The sequence below is a fragment of the Artemia franciscana genome, chromosome 15, assembly GCF_032884065.1.
Source record: "Artemia franciscana chromosome 15, ASM3288406v1, whole genome shotgun sequence".
In the NCBI taxonomy this organism is placed as follows: domain Eukaryota; kingdom Metazoa; phylum Arthropoda; class Branchiopoda; order Anostraca; family Artemiidae; genus Artemia; species Artemia franciscana.
The window spans coordinates 39,494,383-39,514,060 of record NC_088877.1 but is presented as its reverse complement, the minus strand read 5'-3'; the positions used below and the strand labels follow the sequence as shown (position 1 = coordinate 39,514,060).

Genomic DNA, 19,678 nt, shown 5'->3' with positions numbered 1-19,678 from the left:
GCCGTCTCAGTATTTTTCACGATGTTTTAGGATCAGATAAGGATTTAATACCGATATTTATATAATCTGTTTCAATTTTTTAGATAAAATTTTTTTATATAAGCTAGGACGATGAAATTTGGCAGGCATATCAGGGATCGAACCAGAATAAATTAGAAGTAATCGTTTCCCCGATTCGTCCATCTGAAGGGGAGTGGGGGGACGGTTAATTGGGAAAAATTAGAAAAAAAAGTATTTTTTAACTTACGAACAGGTGATCGGATCTTAATGAAATTTAATATTTAGATTGATATTGTGTGTCAGAGCTCTTATTTTAAATCTCGACCGGATTTGGTGACATTGGAGGGAGTTGGGGAGGGGGGCCTAAAATCTTGGAAAACGCTTAGAGTGGAGGAATCGGGATGAAGCTTGGTAAGAAAAATAAACACAAGTCCTAGTTACGTGATTGACATAACCGGAAGGGTCTGCTCTCTTTGAGGGAGTTGGGGGGAGGGTTAATTCTGAAAAATTAGAAAACATGAGGTATTTTTAACTTGCGAAGGAGTGATTTGATCTTAATGAAATTTCATATTTAGAAGTACCTCATAACTCAGATCCCTTATTTTAAATCCCGACCGGGTCCAGTGTCGTTGGGGGGGGGGGGGGGGGTGGTGGACCAGAAATCTTGGAAAACACTTAAGCGGAATGATCAGAATGAAACTTGGTGGGAAGAATAAGCACAAGTCCAAGATACGTGACTGACATAACTGGATCGGGTCTGCTCTCTTTTGGGGAGTTGGGGGGGGGGGGAGTAATCTGGAAAAATTAGAAATATGAGGTATTTTCAACTTACGGACGGGTGATCAGATCTTAGTGAAATTTTATATTTAGAAGGATCTTGTGCTTTTGAGCTTTCATTTTAAATCCCAACCAGATCCAGTGACATTGGGGGGAGTTGAGGGGGAAACCGGAAATCTTGGAAAACGTGAAAATTGAGGTATCTTTATCTTACGATCTTAATGAAACTTGATATATAGAAAGATCTTACGTCTCAGATGCTCTATTTTCAATTGAAATTGGATCCGGGGTCATAGGGGGTTGGAGGGGGAAACAGAAATCTTGGGAAACACTTAGAGTGGAGAGATCGAGATGAAACTTGATGGGAAGAATAAACACAAGTTCTAGATACGTGATTGATATAATTGGAACGGATCCGCTCTCTTTGGGAGAGTTGGGGAGATTTCCAGTTCTTTGGCGAGTTCGGTGCTTCTGGACGTCCTAGGACGATGAAAATTGGTAGGTGTGTCAGGGACCTGAACAGATTGACATGATAACAGTCGTTTCCCCGATTTGACTATCTGGGGGGCTGGAGAGCGAGGAAACATTTTAAAAAATAAGAGGTATTTTTACCGGATCTTAATGAGATTTGATATTTAGAAGGATCTCGTGTCTCAGAGCTCTTATTTGAATCCCGACCACATCCGGTGATATTGGTGGGAGTTGAAGGGGGAAAGAGGAAACCTTGAAAAACGCTTAGAATGGAGAGATCGGGAAGAATAAGATTGGAAAACTTGGTGGGAAGAATAAGCACAAGTCCTAGATACGTGATTGGCGTAATCAGACTGAATCCGCTCTCATTGGGGGAGTTGTGGGGGGGGGTGTTAATTGGGAAAATTGAGGTATTTTAACCTAAGATCCGGTGACCGGATCTTAATGAAATTTGATATTAGAAGGAACCCATGTCTCAAAGCTCTTATTTTAAATCCCGACCAAATCTGGTGACATTGGGGGGAGTCGGAGGGAGAAACCGGGAATCTTGGAAAAACTTGAGAGTGGAGAGATTTGGATGAAACTTGGTGGGTAGAATAAGCTACTGTCGTAGATAATTGAGTGACGTTACCGGACTGGATCCGCTCTCTTTGGGGGATTTAGGGGGGGGGTCCAGTGCTTTGGTGAGTTCGGTGCTTTTGGACGTGCTAGGACGACGTCAATTGGTAGGCGTGTCAGGGACCTGCACAAATGGACTTGATAAAGTTGTTTTCCATGATTCGACCATCTGGGGGGTTGAAGGGAGAGGAAGAATTAGAAAAAATTAGGTATTTAACTTATCCGCGCTAAATAGCCTTATCCGCCATCAAGTGATTGGATCTTAATGAATTTTGATATTTAGAAGGACCTCGTGTCTCAGAGGTCTTATTTTAAATCCTGACCGGCATTAAGCCTCTGATTTTCCTTTTAAATCAATCTGTTGATTCTTATAATTTTGCTAGAGCTCATGCCATATGAGCCCTTGGGCCTTGGCTCTTCCGACCTCGTCACAAGTGCCATATGAGCTCTTGTTTATACCCTTGATGGGTTTTTTTTACTTGGTTGATGTGAGAAGAAGATCTGATCGTTTTAGGCTTGGATGAATCCTTTTGATGAAATTGAGAGAGAGGAATGTTGTTCGAAATAATGGTATTTTAGTCACTATTCCTTCAATTGGTCCGGGTGTTATTTTTATTTATTCTCTAGAGGGTAGCCCCTGGTGCAGCCCGGGCGCATTGATGTATAAATCATATTATCAGTAATACATTAAAGCAGGGAATAAGCTGAAGATCGAAAGAGTAATAAATTCTGTCTTCATTTTGGTCTAACGCCGTTGACGAGGATTTCTGGCTCTGTCGGAATCGACGTCAATTTATTTTTGCAATTAACATACTGTAAAAATTAGTCAGAATAATATTTTCCATTGATTAATAAACTTCAAATAAAACTCTTCTCACCAGATACTTCTTAAAACTCGTTTCTAAGTTTTACTATGAGCGGTACTCTACTGATTTCGCGGATACCATCTGTTTACAGATCTGTAAACAGACATCTGTTTACAGATTCAAATCTGTTTACAGATTTCGCAGATACCATGCTAAACACCACTGCGCGGCATTTCTGTCTCTGAAGCTGAATAGCCTTTTCTATAATTTTCGATTGCTTCAAATCCATCGCTTGATTTAGCCCATCCCACACTTGCTGGTCCATAAGGTGACAGCGTTTTGCCTCTACGATGACATCTGAAGAGCTTGTCATTAACGCTTTTAAGGAGCACCCCCTCCCCGTGCAGCACTCTTCTCAAGACATCCGTTAACCGTCGCTCTCTTCTGTCCTTGTCTTCTAATACCAAGGAGGCCAAGCACTTGAAATCATGGGAGAGCCTGCCATCGTCCATATTGACACTGTGGCCCCTGTGCCACAGTCAACTACTGTAGATTTTCTGGAAAGTCAATGGTTGCTTGGTTTTTTTCACTGTTGCATTTGGGCCCTCTTTTACACAACATTGTTGCATTTTGGAAGAAAATGACGGGAAATGTTACTTTGCTGTGAAACATTTTTTTTGTTCAATTTGAAAGGGGACACAAATTTAAGTTTCAGTCCGATTGAGCCTTCTCCTAATTTTTTAAGACCTTTGGTTTGATATTATCACCCCTGGTAAACAATGAAAATGTAAACACGCACTCGTGATCATTGTTCTCAGAAGAAATGCAAGATTTCTCACCTTAGCATTTTGGGACTTGACATATCTGCAATGGTGCTCTCTGGTATAATGAATTTAACGATGTAATTTTTATAGAGTTTAGTCGCTATTTCAGGGCTGTTTCCTCTGTTTCAAAAATCGGACAAGATTTTCTGCAGCTCGTAGCTTTTGATTTTGTACTTTAAACTGAATGAATTTTATATATTTATCACAGGCAGCGAAATAGCGCTACCCAAGTAAAGAGCGCAGTAGGCTCTATGTATTTGTCGTTTCTTTTTCACCAAGCTCCTTCGTATTGAAGGAGTTGTAGAAACTTCAAAGGGGCTCATTCGGTTGGAAATTAGAATTTCTAGTGCACTTTTTAAGAGTCAGAAGTGATTGAAGGGTCAACCAGCCCACGTCTCACGCCCATTTTCACTCAAGTTTCCCAAAAAACAACCGATATAAATTTTGAGACAACCGTTTTTTTTAGCATGATGGGAAAATCTAATGACAAAATCTCTAAGGATATCTCCGGAAAAGTCTGAAGAGATGGGTTCTATAGTAGAATGGATTGATAAATAGGAGTCCTCTGAGCTGCTGATGATAATTGTTTAGGGACAGTAAATCTGCGAGAAGAATTACGCAAAGAAGAAGAATATTCTGAGCCAATTTGTGAAAAAATTGCTGTAGAGAAGGTGGAACTGTACCTTGAAAAGCAGAATGCACTAAATTAAGATTACTTTAACTACAACACGCTCCTGCGGAGCTATTCCAGTATTCCTATGTAGATCAGAAGAAGGGTGGAACCGAGGGAGAAGATAAGTAGCCTTCTCTGCCCTATTTTAGGGTCTTTGAAGAGAGCACAGGAGAGATTTGTTAGTACCACCACAGACAGAGGAACAATATGAAAGGTAAGGAAGAATAAAAGAATAACATCCGGGGGAGGAAAGGAGTTAACTAGTACAACATTGAAGACTGATGGAGGATGAGGAAATAGGTGTGGGCAATACAAGATTTAAAAGAAAGAAAACAATCAAGAAACACCGAGAAATTAAACCACGATTTTATTTCTGCTCGTTTTAGACTCTTTATTTTTCTTTGACAAACCTATTTTGCAAAAGAAAGTTTATTTCTGTTCGGCTTTTTATTGACTTGGTCTTTTTCATTAAGAAAGAATACTTAAAATCTTTTTAGTTTCTTTCCTATGATTATCCCATAATTTGTTGGAGAAAATTTTTCAACAATTTCTAATAACATACGCCCTTTTGAAAATCTGGAAACACCTAGTATTATTATTACTATCGTTATTTTTTGGGAAAACCTGTCTTTGCATAAAAAGAAAATGACAGAGCACTGCAAAGAGAGAAAAAAAAGCAAAATATCACTATACGACTATGACAAGGTAACTACAGTTCAAGAAGTTGGCTCCAAGCATGTCTTGAAATCTTGTGGTTGTGTTTCTCCGTAAGTTTAGCAACAGCTATAGTAGGATCTGCTATGTGAAGACCATTGATGAATTTTAATTGCGTATAATATATTCAAATTGGATATTTGAATTGCGTGTCCAAATTGCGTGACGCAAAAACGTGGAGCAGATTTTTATTTATCAACATTTGTAAAAATCTTCCAGAAGGGTGCAATGTTGGGGAGACTAAATTAATATTGTTTAAATTAGGTTTACACCTCAAGTTTTCCTGAAAAATAAAACACCTTTCTCTATACCCCCAGAACAGTTTCAACCTAGTTTCAACCTCAACAGTTTCAACCTCTTAAGTCATTCATGTACTTCTGATTGGTAGCAGCCTGCACACCACTGTAGATAAATATAGACAGGACGATCATCTGTCACTTACACACTGGGTGTGTATAAAAGCTCCTCCTATTTCCTTTTGTAAGTGATTCAATGTATATTTCCCAGCTCCTCGATCAATTTTGGAAAATGGTGCGAACCTCAATTATTTATGATTGTGATAGCAGAAACAAAGAGGGTGAGCCGGCGATGTGGTTCGCTTCTGTAGCATCTCACAGCTATGACTTAAGACTTGACTGAGTGGCAAGAATTTCCAGTGCTAACTTCTGATCGACGGTGCAACAGGCAAATAGCCAGAATTTTATAAATAGTGGGGGAGGGACCTAAGAAGTGGAGGGACCATTTGAAATTTGCCTTAAAAGGTTTTATCACAAAGGGGAACCTAATAGTTTTAACACAGAATATCAATTAGGTTTCACAATAAAATCAGGTTATAGATAGTAGAATTGCGCCATGGAGCGTCAAAAGTTTTTCTTCTTTATAAGGAAAAATATTCCTTTGCATTTTTCCTCTTTTATACTCTTTCTTTTGGGACATAAAAATGTTTTGGGCCATAACGTTCTTCGAAACTTGATGTAGGATCTTTGTTTTTCTTCTAATAACTGGTGGAATAGCCCTATTCAAAAATAGCCTTATCCAGCTAAGCATATGAATAAATTGAAATGGAATGTTAGGTCTTTAAAATACATGTTATGAGTTATTCTTTAATTTCTAATTGTAGAATACCTTTTTAATCTTCACCTTTAGTACCTATAATGCCTATAAGTACCTATAATACCTATAAGTACCTGTAATTTGGAATACTTATTTATATCTTTCATTCCATTTCAGTGAGTTGGTCTTATTCAAGGATTTAGTTCATATTCCTGGAATGGAGCAAGAAGAATTTTCTTTGAAGTGGAACAACTACCTGGATGTATTTCACGGAGCTTTTTTATCTGTATTAAACGCTGAGAACTTCACAGATATCACCCTATTTTGTGACAGTCCAAGAAAATACCAAACCTCTGTTACGAACTGTTTGTTGTGAAATTCTTAGTGAGTTTTCAGAAAATTGAAGGACATCAAAAGAATTGTGTTTGAATCATAAGATCTTTAAAAAAACTTTTTTCGCATGCTAAGCAATGGTCTGCGTTGCGCAGATACTGATCTCCTGATTTGATGCCTTCGGCCGGGATTGAAATGCGTAGTTAGGGCCAAATCATCCGACGCATATTATAAGAAGAATATTTATTATAATCAAACAATTTGTGGTAACGAACTGTAAGTAAAGAGTGACCCGGCTCAATAGTAATCGAAACTCTAAAAGAACGGAATTTGATCCCAATAGATACATCAAAAGAATTGGCTTATTATGCTGATTTCAAATATATAAGTCCATTGAGCTTCGTCTAACCCATCAAAAGCTATGCGCCTGAGAAAAGTCACCAAATTTTTGGACAAAGTCTGAAATACGCCCTAAAGTAATAAATTCTTAATGAAAATCACACCATCAGATTCAGCGTATGAGAGATCCCTTTTAAGCCCTTATCTGCAAAAATATGGAATTTCGTGTTTTTTACCGCAAGAAATACCAATGATAAATGTTTATTTGTTGTTGTTTTTTCGCTGGAGTGATCGCATCGACACAGTAGTCTTAGAATATTGGGAGAGGGCTCATTCGAACGGAAAATAAAAGTTCTAGTGCCTTTTTTAAGGGACGAAAAAGATTGAAGGGCAACTAACCTCCTTTTTTTCCCTGGAATCCTCTGATCAAAATTTTCAGATAGCCATTTTGTTCAACACAGTTGAAAAACCCCGTAACAATACTTTTGGGGGATAACATGACCCACCACAGCCCCTGGAGAAAGGTCTAAGCTATAAAATTTGCCCATTGTTTACGTATAGTATTTGTTATTGGGAAGTATGCATACATTTTTGGCTGGGGGAAACGAATTTTCTGCTGGGGGGGATTTTACACGGGGAGAATTTTCCATGGGGAGAGAAGTTTCCGGGGGTGAATTTTTTAGGGGAATTTAACACGAAGGAATTCGGCAGAATTCCTTTACGAAGTTCTTATGGCTTGCTTTTTTCTTTGCCGGCTCAATCTTACGCATAAAGAGTAAATGTTTGGAGTAAATTTTCACCAGGATTGAATTGTCCTGAGGATATATACGTGGAAGGAGGAATTTTTCCGCGGAGCCAGATTTCCAGGTATCAGTTATAAAACGATCGGAAGTTAAATAATAGAAACAAGTTTTTTTCAAATGAAAGTTTGGAGCAACACTAAAACTTAAAAGGAACAGAAATTATTACGTATATGAGGGGGTTGCCCCTCCTCAACACCTCGCTCTTTACGGTAATGTTCAGATTGTGTCCCAATTCCTTAAAAACAACTCTTGAAACACAAGAAGTGGAACAATAAGAGGCTTTTTTTGAAATTACTAAAAAACTTTAGCATAAAGAGCGAGGTGTTGAAGAAGGGGCAATCCCTCTCATATACGTTTGCTTAAAGCTTAAATGTTGTTCCTCACTTTCAGTTAAAAAACTTGCTTTTTTATTTAATTAAGAAGAAGATTATAAAGTAATACTTACTCTTATGATTGTTGTAAATATTATGCCGCGAACCTGCAAAATACGTATAACGTCTCATCAGAAAGAATTGTTTATGACTCATTTAGTTAACCCTCACGATTCTTTTCATTATCTTTCCAGTTTCGGGTCGCGTGCAAATTTGATATAAAATTCGGAATGTTTTAGAATTGTGTAAAGATTATTTACTATGGACAAAACTATGGAACTGAAATATCAATGCGAAGCGCTAAATACCCTAATCAAATGTCATCACGTTATGACACTGTTCAAACAAACTTTTTTTTATCTTTATTATCCTTATAAATTCATTATTTGTTTTTCTTTCCATTCTCAGACCAATGTTGTCTTTCCTTTTTAGAGTATTATAGCTAGACCAATTACTTTCTTTTTCTTTTTTATGTCTTCAACGTGTTGCATTCTTCCTTATTCTCTAGACGCTCGGTTCGTCTTTTTGCTTTTCCTGTTCCCCAGGCTGTGAATACCGATGCTACATGCGTGCCTACCCATAAAAAAATTTAACGTCAATAATGTTCCTCTTGGTTTATATGTTCTTCCAGATGAGGAGCATCCCAGTCCGGCTTCGTCTAATGGCTGAGATAGGAAGATGATCGTACTGTCTATATTTCTCTACAGGGCTACACACTTACAGCGGGATTGAATTCAATTTTATATACCCCCCAACACTTTCTAATAATTTCTCCTTCCCTTAGCCTTAATAGTAGTAGGCCTACTATTGTAAAACTCAAAGTTTCAGCACTACTAGTAATAGTCGAAAGTATAACAGTTCAAAATAGGGATGAAATCCTTTTAATGGACAGTGAACAGATATAAAATTTTTAATTGAATATTTTGAACACATATACAGTGTTCATCATCAGCAGTAAAATGTCCGTTCATGTAATGATCATGGATGTTCGTCATGGAAAGGCAGTGTGGTCTTCGAAGTTATCTACGTCTAGTAACAGTCATAGTTGTAGCATAAGTTTTAGTAGTAATTATAGCAGTAGTGCACACATTTTGCATTTTCTCTAGTTCAACATCCCCCCCTTAACATGTCCTCAAAGCTTCAAATAAAAACTTTCAGGTAAATATATAAATATTTATAAATTATTGAAATAAATATTTCTTTCAGGTTTTATATAAATATTTATACAACCATTTCAGTTTTTCAAATTGATGTTTTCTTAGTTTTAGGCTTAGCCACCCATATTACATGTTCTTTTTTTAACCTTTTCACTAAAAGTGGCATAAATTCTTTTCCTTTGATTAGATGACTCTGTTTAAGAGAACTAGAGGATGGACTGGAAAATCTAAGATACCAATGGATTTGATATTTAAGCCGCTATTTTTCAATTTGTTAAGGTGTTATTTCAGAGCAATCTCTGGAGGATAACGATAACCCCCCCCCTTCCTTTCGTGGAATGGCTTTATGGAATTTTCGTTTTGTCTAAAAAACAATAAGCTTGTTTTTAAATTTAATAGCATTTATGAATACTTAATTCCTGTGATCCATGGATGTAAGTAATATATACCGTCTCAGCTCTGACATTATCTGTGAAACTTAAGTTAATCTTTGAGAAACATAGCCTGTATTCAATAATAAGCAATAAACTTGCTTATTATTATAATAATTGCTTATTATTATATTATAAGCAATAATACAGGCAATAAACTTGCCTGTATTCAATAATAAGATAGTTATTTTTATTAAATGCCTAAATTTCTCACAATAGCATTCTATTTAATTAAAATCCAAAATCAGTAGTTATTTTAAAAGTATTTTCTATCTCAGTTTCACAGCGGTTCATGCTTCTTATTGACAACAACGACCAAATAGACTTACTTGTATTATCGTTTCTTGGCCTTATTCCAAAAGCATAGAAAAAACAATTCAGTATAAGTGTATGATGTAACTGTACTCACAACAGAACTAGATGTTTCCACCTTATCTGGAATCTAAAATTCAGACGTTTCGTGGGTTGATTTAACCATAAGCTTCCTGGACTCATAAGCTTCCTGGACTCATTTAGCACAGCTCCCCAAAAGACGTATATAACAGCTGTTCTATACTAACTCAGGACGTTCTAGTGCCCTGTGAATGACTTATGGATGTATCTGCGGCCCAAATTAGGGTCTATGAATGGGTTTTCAAATTGCTACCTTCACCCCAACCTGTATACCCTAAAATGTATAGCTTTGAGTTATTTAATACGATTATATTAATGCTTGTGAATTTTGGATGGCAATGTTAATAGTCATTCCTTTCTTTTTAAGTAGCCTAAAATCATTTTACGAGCCTCAGCGTCTGCTTACCGTCTCAAAGACAATAGGCCTGCTAGCGAATTTTTCAGGGGACTAACCAAAATCGAAAGCTGTTGCGAATCTGTGTTTTGAATATGAAATAATGGGATCTTACGTTCCTTTGTCGGCAAGGCTTTCCATCAAAGCGAGTAGCACCACATGAAAATCCCAAAGCTGCGTAGTTTCTCAAATGATATTTCATTTAAGCTGATTTTAGAGTTTTTCTAGCAGATAGCAGATTTTTCTAGCAGATATTTGGCAAGAATAGTTACAAATTTTTTTTTCAGGTAGAAGTAAAAAAAACTAAGCATAAATCTGCCTATTCTGATCTCCACCCAATCTACTGTGGAGTTCCTCAGGGAGCAATTTTAGGGCATCTACTTTTTTTAGTTATGGCAAATGGGTTAACAAATAATGAGTCGGATCGCTTTAAGTTCGTTGGTGATCTGTGCGTACTGTAGCTAGGTGAAAAGAGTGTTTCAAGTAAGGCAGACAGAAAAATGGCGAGATTATACCGCCAAGCTGAGGAGGGCAAAATGATCGTCAATCATGAAAAATCACCCGCATTAACGTTTTCTGATTGACAGTTCATCCCTTGCTTTACATAATGGTACAGGCATCATAGATATCAAACTCTCGGGAATATATCTCACACATGAAAGTGGAAAAAACACCTGAAGTGGGAAAAACAGACGCAGGAGAGGATCAAACGGGCAAACCTGGGTATCCTTTCTTCAAAACTCCTTGCTCTTCATCGTGTCCTAATCCCCCCCCCTTTTACGAATTTTTCTTACTTTTGTCAGACCGCTGGTAGAATATCCTTGTCCAGTTTGGCATTACGGCCTGACTTCGGACCAGAAGGACCGCCTGGAAAGGATCCAATACCGAGCTCTTCTGATAGTGTCTAAATCTCTTAAAGTCTCTTATCGCTCCCTTTTAAAACAATTTTCACTTACAACTCCTTCAACACGCCGTGATGAATTGTGTTTTGAATATGGTGTTGGTATCTTGAAAGAACCCCGGCTTCGTGAAGTCCTCCCCCCTAAGAATCTCCCTTCGCGCCAAAGGTCCTAGTGACATGTAGTTCAACCGGTACCAGCATGGTATACGCGGTACACAAGTAGTTTTGTTCCCTCGTTCGTCAAGATTTTAAATTCTGTGCCCCCTCGTCAATACTTGTATATATTTACTCTTTAATTCATTATCCTTTTTTTTTTCGTTCAACTATGTTTGACTGTTTAATTTGAATCTGTGATATTTCAAATCAATGTATAATTTTGTATGACAAGAACTGCCACTGATCGGCATGACCGTACACGAGACTTAAAAATAAAATCGTTTTATTACTATTCTTATTATCATTATTAAACGGAAGAAACAAAAGTTTTTCTAAGATTTCTGAGAAATTACTGTCGGGTTTTAGTTTTTTATTGTTTATACAATTAAATCTAAATAGTTTGGCCACACGAATTAAAAAATTTATAATGGACGAGATACAGTGATCCTTTAAGGCATCAAATCCCCTAAGGGCAAATAGGTGAGAACCAGCTTGGCTTTCGGCATAGGACTGTGTCTTGTTTACTCCTGGATAAGGAGGCCCTATCGATTGACAATGCCGATTACCAAATAGAGAATCCAACCGTCAAATTCAAGTTCTAGTCACAATCTGAACGTAGATTTTTCTTTGAATTCACAATACAGTAATTAGGTCCACAACTGTACTTCAATCGAGGATTATTGGTTTTGGTTTATCAGTTTGGTTTGGTTATTGGTTTAGTCCGTATACATTTCTGCTGCTCTACTAGATTGAATTTTCCTTAGAAATGTATAGCAGTTTCTTTCTTCTTTCTAATATAACTTTTAATATACGTTGTTACTCTCCTTGGTATGCGCCAAGGACATTAATATACATTGTTACTCTCCTTGGTATGCGCCAAGGACATATAAAGTCTGATTTCTTGGGGGGGGGGAGATAGAAGGTCAGCTGGAGTTACAAAAATTGGTAGTTACTTACTGCATCAGATTAACGAGGCTTGACTGCTAAGATCCTTGTGTCAGCACTGCAGAAAGTTGCAACAGCCGGGTTCAATATCTGGGTCCTGTATTACCAATTCGAAGTCAAACCCACAGCCCCAGAACCAGCACAGGACACGAGGGGTTAATAAATTACCACCTTTTCAACTATTCAAATATTGCACCAAAATTCAATTTCTTTCAATTTGGATCGTAAAATTTGCTTTCCTTTCTCAATCTCAAGAATATAATTCAGACCGAGTAAAAGCAGATAGAAATGCGCCAATAAAACGTCAATAAATAGAACGTTGAAAAGAGCCCACTAAAATCGCGTAAGGGTTCTGAGAAAAAATAATAATAAAGTTGCCTAAAATCACATACGAAACGATGAAAATAGAGCCCCAAAAATGTTTACTGACAGACCAAATAAAAACTAAAATTAGAAAAAAAATCACAGGCACTTGGGTCAAATCATTCTCTCAGATGTGCAAAAAAAAACAACAACAAAAAAACAAAAAAAAACAAACATGGACATTTTCATTTTAAAATCAAATAAATACTAGAAATAACGTTTCTAACGTGCTAGAGTATTTTGTTATTAAAGCTCATCACGAGCAGTTGTATACTGTCCAACGAAGCTCACCAAATCTTCTAGTGTTCTACTCCCGTCATATTCAGACATTTTTTTGCCGTCCTTGTACAGAAAAACTGTTGGATAGCCACGGATCTACAAAATAATGAAACAAGATTAGTGTAGAAAGTAATTTTACGAACCAGCTTTATGTCTAAGGGAGGGAGGGGATCCTTTATTTCTTGTAAAAACTATCCAGTAAAACTGGTTATTGAATCTCAGTTAAATATTGGGGGAGTAAAAGTCAGTGCTTTAGTTAGACCTTTCGGGTTATCGTTCCGGACCTTCTCCATCATCTATGAGGGGGGGGGTCCGTAATTTCATTATATCTGGATACCCGACGGAAAGAGTGGTAGGATATCAAGCAAACTTCGTGGGGAGTAAGAAGCAGTATACTAGTTACACTTTTTGAGATTCCAGACCTTACAAAATTAATAATAGTAACTGAGATATAAAAGTAACCTTCCCTGGCCTATGGTGGTACTTCATATAATTTAGCTTACAGTAACATACAGCGCCTTTCAGAAAGTGGCAAGGTTCGATCTTTAGTAAAATACATTGTCAAAAAATAAAATTATATGAAAGGCTGAAAAAATACATGATCATTTGAATTAAAACTAAAGATTAAAAAAAAAACTTTGAACAACAAAACTACCTGGAAAGAGGTGACGTTGCGTTCACTTTAATCCTAACATAGAGATCAACTGCCAGGACTTAAGAGATTAAGAATGCGCCGAGGTGGTGACAAATCATAATTGAGTACCATCACGAAACTGTTGATACGGTTCAAAATCTTCCATTTTCGAACCATCACAAATAGAATCGAATCAGGAGCTCAAGAGTTAAAGTTAATCCTTACAGCAAATTAAATAAAAAAAACAAGTTTTTTTAACTGAAAGTAAGGAACGATATTAAAACTTAAAACGAACAGAAATTACTCGGTATATGAAAGGGGCTGTTCCCTTCTCAACGTTTGAACTCTAAACAGCGTTTAGCGTTCAACGTTTGAACGCTAAAGTTTGACTCTTTCTCTCAACTATACTTTTTAAAACAGTAAAAAAAAAATTAGCGTAAAGAGCGGGGCGTTAAGGAGAGAACAGCCCCTTTCATATACGGAGTAATTTCTGTTCGTTTTAAGTTTTAATGTCGCTCCTTACTTTCAGTTAAAAAACATATTTTTTTTATTTAATTTCTGAATGCTTTTGAATTAATGCATGTTTTGATTTTGGCTCTCCGCACATGAATAATTAAAACAAAATTTGCATATTAATTTATTTTAATGGCTAAATGGCTTTCTCATAGTTTTGATCAGATGATTTTGAGAAAAAAAGAGCGGGGGAGTAGGCCTAGTTACCCTCCAATTTCTTGGTTATCTAAAAAGGCAACTAGAACTTTTAATTTTTTACGAACATTTTTATTAGTAAAAATATACATAACTTACGAATTAGCTTTCGTAACGAACTTCTATATACGTATGTTTTTATTACGTATATGAGGGAGTTTACCCCCTCGTCAATACCTCGCTTTTTACACTAAACCTTAAATTTTGTCCCAATTCCATAAGTATGACCCCTGAATCACAAAGGCCGTAGAAAAATAGTTCAAATTAATAAAATTACTTTAGCATAAAGAGCAAGGTATTAGGAGGAGGTGAACCCATGTGTAATAATTTCTGTTCGTTTTAAGTTTTAATGCTGCTCTTTACTTTCAGTAGAAAAAACTTTTTCCTATTTATTTTTTCATTGTTCTTTAAAAAATGCTAAATATCCTGCGCCCCCTTCATGAAAAATTTCTTCCCCCATGACAAATTCCTCCATGGAAAGTTCCCCCGCATAACACCTTCCCTCAACCCCTCCCCCAACCAAAAAATCCCCTGAAAGCGCCTGTACACTTCCCAATAACCATTACTATGTGTAAACACTGGTCAAAGTTTGTCACTTGCAGCCCCTCCCACGGGGACTGAGAGGGAGTAAGTCGTCCCCAAAGATATAGTTATTAAGTTTTTCGACTATTCTGAATAAAATAGCCATCTCGAATTTTGATCCGGGGACTTTGGGAAATAAATGAGCGTGGGAGGGGGCCTAGATGCCCTCCAATCTCCAATTTTTTCACTTAAATAGGGCACTAGAACTCTTAATGTCCGTTAGGATGAGCCCTCACACGACATTCTAGGACCACTGGGTTGATACGATCACCCCTGAAAAAAAAAAATAAAAAAATCCACATTTTTGTAGATAGGAGCTTGAAACTCCTATTGAATCTGATGGTTTGATTTTCGTTAAGATTCTATGACTTTTAAGGTGGTGTTTCACCCTATTTTCTAAAATAAGGCAAATTTTTCTCAGGCTCTCAACTTTTGATGGGTAAGTCTAAACTTAATAAAACTTATATATCTAAAATCAGCATTAAAATGCAATTATTTTGATGTAACTATTGTTATAGAAATTCCATTTTTAAGAGTTTCGGTTACTATTGAGCCGGGTCGCTCCTTACTACAGTTCGTTACCACGAACTGTTTGATCAAACAACAAATACATTTTTAGCGTTTTGATTGAAATGCGTAAAATAAGGGATATCTAAAGATATCTGATTCCTAGAGGTTGGATAAATCATACATTGCGGATACTTTTTTTTTAATTATCAGACTTTAGTTCTACATCAGTAAAAAGGATGACGTTCATGGCCAGGCAACAATTCAAAAGGATGATGCATGAATTACAGAGAGTGTCTTGTCACAAGACAACAAAAAAAGCTTATATGGATACAGCCGAACTGTTTTAGAAGGGGTCGGAATTCAGATCAATTTCATAACATTTTTGAAGGGGGGGGGGGACCAGCATTAAGAAAAAATCCCCTTAATGCTGACATGACAATGACAATAATATGATATGGCATAGATGACGATAATATGCAAAATCGGTATTTCAAGTCAGAAGGGAAAACGTTAACATTAAAAGAAGATTAAAATCTTATGAGTCTGATTGATGACATTAAATAGATCATTCATTAGGGAGTTTATTTGTCCATGTGAGGGTTACCTTTTGTGCACTGGTTTTTATCTGTTACATCCAACAATTAAGAGATTTGTTCGCTGTTGGGGTATATTATTTGTAATTGAAGAATGTTTTAATGACTTTAATAATTTATAAAATTTAAAATAATGCATATCTTACTGTTGAATTATTTTGAAATAAAGGCCAAAAACTGAGTGAGTGGTTGACAAAATATAAAGAATGCCAGCCACGAATAACAACGTTAAAAGAAGAATATAATCACAGAACGAAGTAGAATTACGAAAGTAGAATTATCTTTCATAAGGAATAAGAAAGGAAATGAAAAGCGTGCGAGGACCAATTCCCGAGCAAAAGATGTAAAACGTCATGTTTACACGCAAGTAAAGGCCAGAGACCAAGCAAGTGGAGAAAGTATACAAGGCAAGCATACTAAAATTCCTTCGAAGCAGGTCATTTTTGTTAATTATACTATGTTTATATGAATTATTTTGCACATTTTATAATAGAAAAATACAGAAATAGTATATGAAAGGGGAAGTATAGAAAAAAAATAAAGAGAAGTATGGTATATAAAGGGGAAGTATAGAATTTGTTAAAGCATACCAAAATTCCTTCGAAGCAGGTCATTTTGTTAATTATATTATGTTTTATATGAATTATCTTGCATATGGTATAATATAAAAATTCAGAAATAGTATATAAAAGGGGAAGTAAATGTTGTATAGAACCTTACCTCTTGCTGTGTACACAATTTTCTGTTATCTTCCTTAGTGCAGTCAACTTTGGCAATTTTAACAGAAGTATTTCCAATATACTTTTTGCCAAGTTCTTCCCATACTGGAGCTAAATTCTTACAATGACCACACCAGGGTGCAAAGAATTTGACAAAAGTGACTCCCGAGCTTATACCATTTTCGAAGTTGCCCTCCACTAATTCAACAACAACATCTACAGTCGGTTCAGGAATACGATCTTCTTCAGATGGCTCTTCCTTCTTGGCCGCCATCTTTGTTACGTACTCCTTCAAGCTGTCTAAACTTCTACTTCCCTGATATTTCTCAACCTGAAAGTAGGAAAAACAATGCTTAAATTTTCGTTCACCTAATGGTTAGTAGTAAATCAATCAAGTGAAATCCAGAAGAATAAAGACTAAGATAAAAAAAAATGCATATTTAGATTTTTCATCTGAATTTACAGCACAAAGAAAAAATCAAATGAAATTATCAAATAAGACATACAAGAAAATAACACAAAAAGATGAATAGCCATACGTATAAAGAGAAATAGAGAGAAAAAAACAGAAGGGGATTATTCCTAGAATTATTTTCATCTGCTGCCTATTTAAGTAACACATTACATTTTAATGAACAAAATGGGGAGCATCCTCTTCTTCCACCTCTATTAACCCCCCCCCAAACGTCCCAGTTTTTCAGCAACCCTAGAAACTGGGAATAATGACGAACTGCGCATAAATTTGCCTAAAATAATATTCTGAAAACCTGAATAAAATATCTCGTATTTCTTATTGCGCCCATTGTCTTAATTAAAAGTTTCGTCGATTATTGTATGCTTCTATATTCCTCATCTATTTCTATAAAAGGACGAGTTGGGATAAAATTTTATGACATTTTATTAGGTGGCACTACACATCAGGTAGCACATAAGTTATATTCTCTGTTTAGCATAGATAAGACACTTACTTCTATAAAAAGACCATGAGGAGTGGAATTTTATGACTGGGTACTATGGCGTGATATTACACATGGAGTAGCACAAAACTTTCAATCCCCATTAGGATTAGATATTCACGACAGTAAAGGGCCCGAGCGAAGCAAGGGAAATTTACGATCTTGTCCGGGCGAAGTGAGGTCCGCAAAACTGGATATGACGTCAAAAATTCAGAAACCGAGTATTATGTTTAGAATTCACTTATATTCTTTTTTTAAATGGAATACGCTCTTGAAGGAATGTTTATGTTATTTTATTTTATTCAGAATTTCTACTTATTAATTATGACTTGGTTATCTTGGACTTGGCAATCATATTCCCCCCTCATTCAAGTTGTTGTAGTGTCAATAAAGAATGGAGTCCATCCTTTTTTTTTGGATTCTTCTTCTATTATTAAAATTGTCTTACTGTTTTATGTTATTTTTATATTATTATTTTAGTGTATTACGTTATTTCTACAACTATTTTATATGTTATTTTAAGTTTTATTGGCAACTTCCGCTTTTTTTTATGTCAAATCTAGAAAACCACATCTACTAAGTACATACAATTTTCAACCATTTTTATGTATTTTGTCCCTTATTTTTTTTCTAATACTTAGTTTTTCTTCTTCTTCTTTAAAGCAGAGACAAAATGTGGCCAAGACACGATAAAATATTCGTGATTTGTAATTTGGACAAGTTATTCCTTGGCCTTATCTTATACCGGAATTGAACCAACGCTGTTGCCTCCTCTAGTTCAGCCAGGAGCGCTGAAAACCCAAAACAATTTGAAGAAAGAAATACATGCTAGAGAAATCAATTAAAAAAAGAGGGCAAAAACACACAAAGAGCACTACTACAGCTACTAACAATCCAAAGACACTAAAAGGCTGCACATATGGTCAATAGTGAAGTGTTTACACCAAATACATCCAGGTATTTTTCTTAAGCTTCGGGTGTCGTGAAAAAAAGGAAATAAATTTTTTTTTATAAAACTGTTTTAAACCATATATTAAACAAAAAGTAGACATCGAATGAGAAAACGTTTTGATATAGTGTTTTTCTTCACCAGAAGAAAAAAATCTAATGAAACAAGAACTTATTTCTTGTTATTTTTTATTTGTGGCAAATCCAAACCACTATCAAAACGCATCCAACAAGGATTTCCAAACCCCCAAGCTAGACAGGAGAGACATAAGACTTTAACAGACAGATGGCACTGACTGAACAATAGCTACTATCTTTTACTGTTAATGATGCATAGATTTATTCTCCATATAACTATACAATAATAATACTACAATCTACAAATCTACGATCTATAAATTCTACAATCTACAAATCTACAAAACCCCAAAAAGGCTCCAAATCCTACAATCTACAAATCCTACAAAACCCCAAATCTTACAATCTACAATTTACAAATCTACAAACCCCAAAAAGGCTCCATGGCCTGTAGGAGGGGGATTTTGAAACAAATCTCATAATATTAAACATTTATACATTTAACATGTAAAGCATTTGCTTAATATAAATAGAGATTAAAAATAATTAAACATAAGTAAAGAGAATATTTGAAATAAGCTGTATCAAATTGTAATTAATCACAACATTAATAACTATAATAATAATAATAAAAAAAAATTTAAAAAAACTGTGGTCAGTTAATTGAATGATTGAGCTCCTCCCAAAATGGAAGAAATACCAGAGAGGACAACTGAGAAGAGAATTAATACTTTCAAAATAGACATCAAGCCAATTGGAGGCCTTCACCAGTGTTGCCATAGTTGAAACCCAGGCTACCAAGAAATAGTCAACCCCGTTGCCCAATACCATGCAACACTGAATTTTCCCATCCACTCCGTCCCCACGTCGCAGAGTGCTGCTTCTAGGCCCAAAAACTCCGTTTACGATATTTTTACGCATGCCTAGGTTGACGAACTTACCATTTTCCCGTCTTTGAACCAAAGAAGAGTTGGGTATCCTTTGACAGAGTGTTCCTGGCACAGACTTTTCGATTGAGTGCAATCAACCTTGGCAATGGTAATTCTATTCTCATGTTCCAAAGATTTACCCAACTGTTCCCATGTGGGTGCCAAACTCTAAAATACAAAAAAAAAATACGTTAAAGAAGGTAAAAGTATAAGAAGGTAA

The 19,678-nt window shown here is 36.0% G+C and overlaps 1 protein-coding gene across 1 annotated transcript in view; it reads right to left on the bottom strand.

Annotated features, from left to right (window-relative positions):
* Positions 1–12,564: 12,564 nt before the first annotated feature.
* Positions 12,565–19,678, bottom strand: part of LOC136036458 (thioredoxin domain-containing protein 5-like) — a 38,210-nt gene continuing 31,096 nt past the window's right edge. Inside the window, exons 5-7 of the mRNA XM_065718702.1 lie at positions 19,471–19,626; positions 16,549–16,878; positions 12,565–12,897 (exon numbers count right to left, since the gene is read on the bottom strand). Of these exons, the coding sequence (XP_065574774.1) occupies positions 12,769–12,897; positions 16,549–16,878; positions 19,471–19,626 (615 nt within the window). The 3' untranslated portion in view covers positions 12,565–12,768. The remainder of the gene's footprint in view (positions 12,898–16,548; positions 16,879–19,470; positions 19,627–19,678) is intronic.